General features: G+C 53.6%; 1 protein-coding gene across 1 annotated transcript; it reads left to right on the top strand.

Annotated features, from left to right (window-relative positions):
* The first annotated feature begins 431 nt into the window (after positions 1–431).
* On the top strand, positions 432–2,001 carry LOC126546890 (uncharacterized). The gene is made up of 2 exons (XM_055062602.1): positions 432–1,631; positions 1,864–2,001. Exons 1-2 carry the CDS (start codon positions 432–434, stop codon positions 1,999–2,001), a joined length of 1,338 nt encoding a protein of 445 aa, XP_054918577.1.
* The last annotated feature ends 3,999 nt before the right edge of the window (positions 2,002–6,000 follow it).

The raw sequence follows: 6,000 nt of genomic DNA, 5'->3' as shown, positions 1-6,000 counted from the left end.
CGACTCGCAGTCGCAAGGCTGGAAAATCGAGCAGCGTGCGACCGGCCTGCGACCGTCGCTTTTCAACCAATGGGGGGGGAAGACGACGACGCCGCTGACGGAGCGCACGCGCCTCGTATGGGCTCCGTATATTTCAAACTCTTGTGGCCAAACAATCACCGCTGGACCCAAACTAACGTCGGAACCAGCTTCTGGAAGTGTTCTGCTACCGATCAAGACCAGTCCCGACGCCAGGGACCCAGGACAAGGGTTTCTACGACCACAAGATTGCTAACCCTAACAAGATCTTCAGCTCCTCCGTCTGGCCGAGAGACAGGTGCGCCGCAGCTACGAAGGTGCGCGGCGTCACTGTCGCAGTCCCGGCTCCCGAGGACTTCGCCCAACGACTCGCACCCTCGTGAAATCAAGTAAGTGCAGTCCCTCCCCTGGTCATGGAGGTAGTAGAGGTTGAAGGCATGGAAATAGCCCCCGAAGAAGTTACCGTTGAAGCAGGGTGGCTTGTCAGCCACCGTAAGCAACGACAGACTACGCAGGCATCATCCCTACTCATACACGGATCCCTCCGTGCAACAGCAAGCGCACGCACCGAGAGTACCGAGCAGTCCGCACTACGCCGACGCGCACCACGGCTACCACGACTTCCGAAGAATGATATCAAGATCGTCATACGCCGAAGAGACGGTTTCAACGTGTCCAAACTAGGAGACGCCCAGATACGCGACTCAATACTACAGATCACGGACATTACAACCAAAGAAGCAGAGGACGACATTTACCGCTCATGCACGGATAATAACGTCATTGTAGTTAGCACGCCAATGATGTCTAACGCCGAAAAATACTGTCGCATCCGCAGTCTCCCCATCGGAGCAGTCCACTACGCTGCCACAGCATACGTCACACCGCCGGAGGACACAGCCAAAGGAGTCATACATAACATCCCTTCATATGACACGGAAGAAGACATTACCAACAGTCTCGTTTACAAGAAGAACCCTACGATTCTGCAGGCCCGACGCATGGGCAGTACTAATTCAGTGCTCATCGTATTCGACGGAAAGCAAGTACCGTACCATGTCTACTACCGCGGAGCAGAGTACAAATGCTATCTACATAAGAAGCGCATCGAGGTCTGCGACATCTGCGGGACCGTCGGCCACAGGGCCGATGTATGCCCCACACCAACCCAGAAGAAATGCAAGAGCTGTGACACAGTAAATCCGCCGGCTGATCACCCCTGTCACCCTTGCTGCGCGCTCTGCGGCAAAGACCACCCGACTGGTGATAAGTCCTGCCATCGCCGCTTCCAGACACCACACCTCCTACTCCAACGACGATGGGAACGCCTACGACTGGGACAACAAGGAGCTGACCAGGAGACGGGGCCATCGACTTCTGCAAATGGAGACTCAGCTCTGCCAACACCGAAGTCAACACTACAACCGCAGGCTCCCGAACGCAGCAATTCACGAGGACGCAGTCGGTCTCGTGGACGCAGCCGCTCCCGAGGCCGCAGTCAGTCACAAGGACGCAGTCACTCCCGGAGCGGACCGGATTCAACACCGCCGCAGCAGCAAGAAAACGCAAGCCTCAGAACGACCACAGTTAAAGTGCAAGACGCACCCCCCAAGGTAAGCTGGGCCAGCATTGTCTCCCACACAGGTCACACCACACAACCTATAGCAACCCCAGTGAACACAGTTAGTGACGCTACCATGCACAACTTCATGCAGGAGCTCCGATCCTTACGTGCTGAGATACAAGAACTCAAGACAGAAAACGCTAATCTGAAATCACAACTTGCAGACACACAACCCAAACATTTACCATCAAATGCAGACATCCTTCCTGTCCCTGCAATAGATTGCCCGCAAACCACCCAACAACCAACCTCGCACAAACGCAAAGCTCTCGAACCAATCTCAAAAGCGGCAGCACCAGCATACACTTCAGAAGGAATTGTCAACTGTGAGGCTCTCACTGAGCTGCAACAGCGGATAGAACGCAACCTCAACGAAGCATTAGATTGTAAGCTTGCCACATTGCTCGACGCCTCCATTGCAAAGGCTCTCGAACGCGCAATGGACAACCTCCTAACGGCGAAACTAGAAACGCTACTACTGCCCAGAATTGAGCAAGCCTTTGCGGCAAGAGAACAACAGCGACAGGAAAACATGGACGACACGCGCAGTGCTTCAAGACATGGTCGCGACTTTGGCTCAAAATCACAACACCCGTTTGACAGAATTGGAAAACACCCTACTCCGTCCCAGAGCAAGTCCCCTAAAGAAGCCGTACTCGCGTCCCGACAAAGATGGCTGCGAGTAATCCAGAACGTGTTACCTACTGCATTTGGCAGTGGAACTGCCGGGGCTTCCGGCGAAAGCGAGCACACTTAGAGCAATACATTACCTCTCTCGCACCACATACTTCCCCCGATGTTATCGCATTACAAGAGACCGGAGAAGCGGCTAAGCTGTCGGGATACGCGGCATACACCGCAGTTTGCAGTGATAACCGCAGGCCCCAAGTAACCACACTAGTTAAGCGAAACATTCCAGTTATACAGCATCATACAGGCATTGATACAGCAGCCCACATTTTTCTGGAGATCATCCCGTCTGCAAGGCGCAAGCAACAGAGCCTCTTCATCCTCAATGTGTACAGCAGCCCCAGAGAACAACATAGGTTTCTACGACTTTTCACCAAAGCAGATCAAGTAGCTAGGGGAGCCCCCCTGCTCATCGTAGGGGACCTAAACGCCCCTGCGGTGGCATGGGGATACCCAATTGACCGCAGAAAGGGAAGACAACTATGGCTTGACGGACAGAATCTAGGTCTTACTCTTGTCACGGATCCATCTTCTCCCACTCGTATGGGAAACAGTGTTAGCAGAGATACTACTCCGGACTTGACATTCGCAAAACGAATTCCAGAAGCAGACTGGATCAACACACAAGACAACTTGGGCAGCGACCACTATTTAATCCAAACAACAGTTCGAGCGGGCCCGCGAAATCCTAAGGGTCGTCAACTCCGCATAACGAACTGGGACGCTTTCCGGCAGGCCAGAGCCCTCACCTCTTTCTCGGGTACCCAACCCCCTTTCGAAGATTGGGTCGCATCCTTGCTCCAAGACGCGAGCAAAGCCACTAAATTGGTGCCTGAAGAAGCCAATCTGCAGGAGGCAGATAGCAAGTTACTTCATATGTGGGAAGCCCTCGCCAGTCTGCAACGCAGATACAAACACAACAAGCTCAACCGAACGCTCAGGAAACGTATTAGTACTCTCACCCTTCAAATCGAAGACTATGCACAACAACTTACTCGTCAAAATTGGCACAGCACATGCGACAGCATGGAGCGGCAACCAAACCTGCCCAAAACGTGGAATATCCTCCGTTGCCTCCTCGATCCGGCTAACAGCAAGAACACACAACAGCACAACTTGCGAAAAATTATTCACACCCATCCGGGCACGGACGCACAAGTTCTTCAAGAATTGATAGACCGATACATAGGACCTCAACCTGCTACACCCGCTCCAGCATACACAGGCACCGATAACGACCACCTGGACGCGCCCATAGAAGCAGCAGAAGTACGTGAAGCCATCCTCGCACTCCGCCCTAACTCAGCCCCGGGACCTGATGGCATTACTAATAAAATGCTTCGCAACCTAGATGAGGATTCTATACTAGCCCTCACAGCTTATTTTAACGCATACTGGGAAACTGGAAACCTCCCCTCACAATGGAAAGAAGCCAAAATTATTATGATTCCCAAACCCGGGAAGCGCCTCCTACTCGAAAACCTCCGCCCTATCTCCCTGACTTCATGTGTCGGAAAGGTCCTCGAGCACGTCATCCTCACACGCTTACACAGACATATGAACGACAACGACCTCTTCCCCAATACCATGGTTGGCTTCCGCCCGAAACTTTCTGCTCAAGATGTCATGATTCAGCTCAAGCACCAAATTATCGATGGCGACAAAAGCTCCAGGCTGGACACCAGAGCCATCTTGGGGCTAGACCTAACCAAGGCCTTCGATAACGTCACGCATGAGGCCATACTGAACCAACTGGCACAACTCCAGGTTGGACATCGAACATATAACTACGTGAAGAATTTTCTTACAGGTCGCACGGCGACCATTACCATCGGAGGGTTGCAGTCGCCAATTATTCACTTCGGCAGCAAAGGCACGCCGCAAGGATCGGTTCTATCCCCTTTTCTGTTTAACGTGGCCTTGCTCGGACTACCGCCTGCATTAGCCAGCATCCCCAACCTCAAGCATAGCCTCTACGCAGACGATATCACCCTGTGGGTCACCGGGGGCAGCGACGGGGACATCCAAGACACGCTGCAGCAAGCCATCAACGAGGTCGTTGCATACGTAGAACCGCGCGGCCTGGCGTGTTCCCCACAGAAATCGGAGCTCCTTCTGTACAAGCCTAATTGGGGAGGTCGACGTCCAGACCCTCACCCACCCGAGATAGAACTTCACGTGCACCAGGAACGCATACCTACAGTACCTAGCATTCGTATCCTTGGCTTACGCATCCAACAAAACGGCAGAAACACGGAGATACTCAAGCAATTAGATAAACATGTACACCAAACCACTCGCCTCATTGCACGCATCGGAAATCGACATCACGGCATGAAGGAAAGCAACCTTATACGCCTGGTAACCGCCTACGCCCTGAGCAGGATCACCTATGTCGCCCCGTACCTTAGCCTCAATGCAACTGACAAGCTCAAACTCAATACCATGATCAAGAGGGCCTATAAACAAGCCCTACATCTTCCCATCACCACCTCTAACGAGAAACTGGACGCCCTAGGCATTCATAACACCATAGACGAGCTTATTGAAGCGCACCGTATTAGCCAATACGAACGACTTGCCACTTCCACCACGGGCAGGCACATTCTAGGCACCCTGAGCATAACCTACACCACCCAATTCGGACCAAAAGTACCCATCCCTCCAAACATTCGTGATCAGCTAGTTATCCCGCCCATACCTCGCAATATGCACCCTGAACACAATCCGGAGCGACGTGCAGAAAGAGCTAAACAACTACAAGAGCGCTACGACCAAGCCGCTGACGTAACCTACGTGGACGCAGCAGAGTACCCCAACCAAAACGCCATGGCGGTCGTCGCAGTCGCGGGTTCGCAGTACCACCTCTCCGCGGCCGCATCAATATTCGCCACGCAACCCGAAGTAGGAGAAGAAACGGCCATCGCTTTGGCCTACGCGGCTACCAATGGACACTGCATCATCAGCGATTCAAAAACGGCCATTCGTAACTACGCAAGAGGACTCATAGCACCCCAAGCGCAGAAGATTCTCTCTGGCACTCCGCCCTCAAGGCAACGCCGCGTGCAGATCATCTGGGCCCCTGGTCACTCGGGTCTGGCTGGAAACGAAGCCGCCCACGATGCCGCCCGAGCTCTCGCACACCGGGCGCATCATCCTTCTCCTGCGTCTTCCGATCCCGACCAGCCCTCTGTTCTGCATCGCGGTCACGCGCGGGACCGAATGGTCACGTTGAGAGAAATTCTCCTGCACTACCACCAGGAGCGGTTACGCTACCCCCCAGCACACAAAACACTGAATAAGTCTCAATCCACCACTTGGCGACTCCTTCAGACACGAACTTTTCCGAGCCCCGTGCTTTACAACCGCATGTACCCCGATCGGTCTACGCGCTCACCTGTTGTCTTTAGGCACCCGGAAGAGCCTTGCAGGCCTTGTTTTTTTGAAGTATTTGTGCACCACTGCACGATGCATAAGCGGTGCGAGCCGTGAAACGGAACATCGCGGAGCACAAGCACGCAGCTATCGAGGACCACGAAACTGACGAAACTGCCCGCGCCGGTCAACGCACAGCAGCGTATGCGCTTCCCGATAACAGCAGGTAACGAAACATGAAACTTCATGCAGTGGGCTATGCTGGCGCGGAGACAGCCGAAAGTGAGGGAGTT

The sequence above is a fragment of the Dermacentor andersoni genome, chromosome 1, assembly GCF_023375885.2.
Source record: "Dermacentor andersoni chromosome 1, qqDerAnde1_hic_scaffold, whole genome shotgun sequence".
Classification (NCBI taxonomy): Eukaryota; Metazoa; Arthropoda; class Arachnida; order Ixodida; family Ixodidae; genus Dermacentor; species Dermacentor andersoni.
Note: the sequence above shows the minus strand (reverse complement) of the source record. Positions and strands in the feature narration are given on the sequence as shown.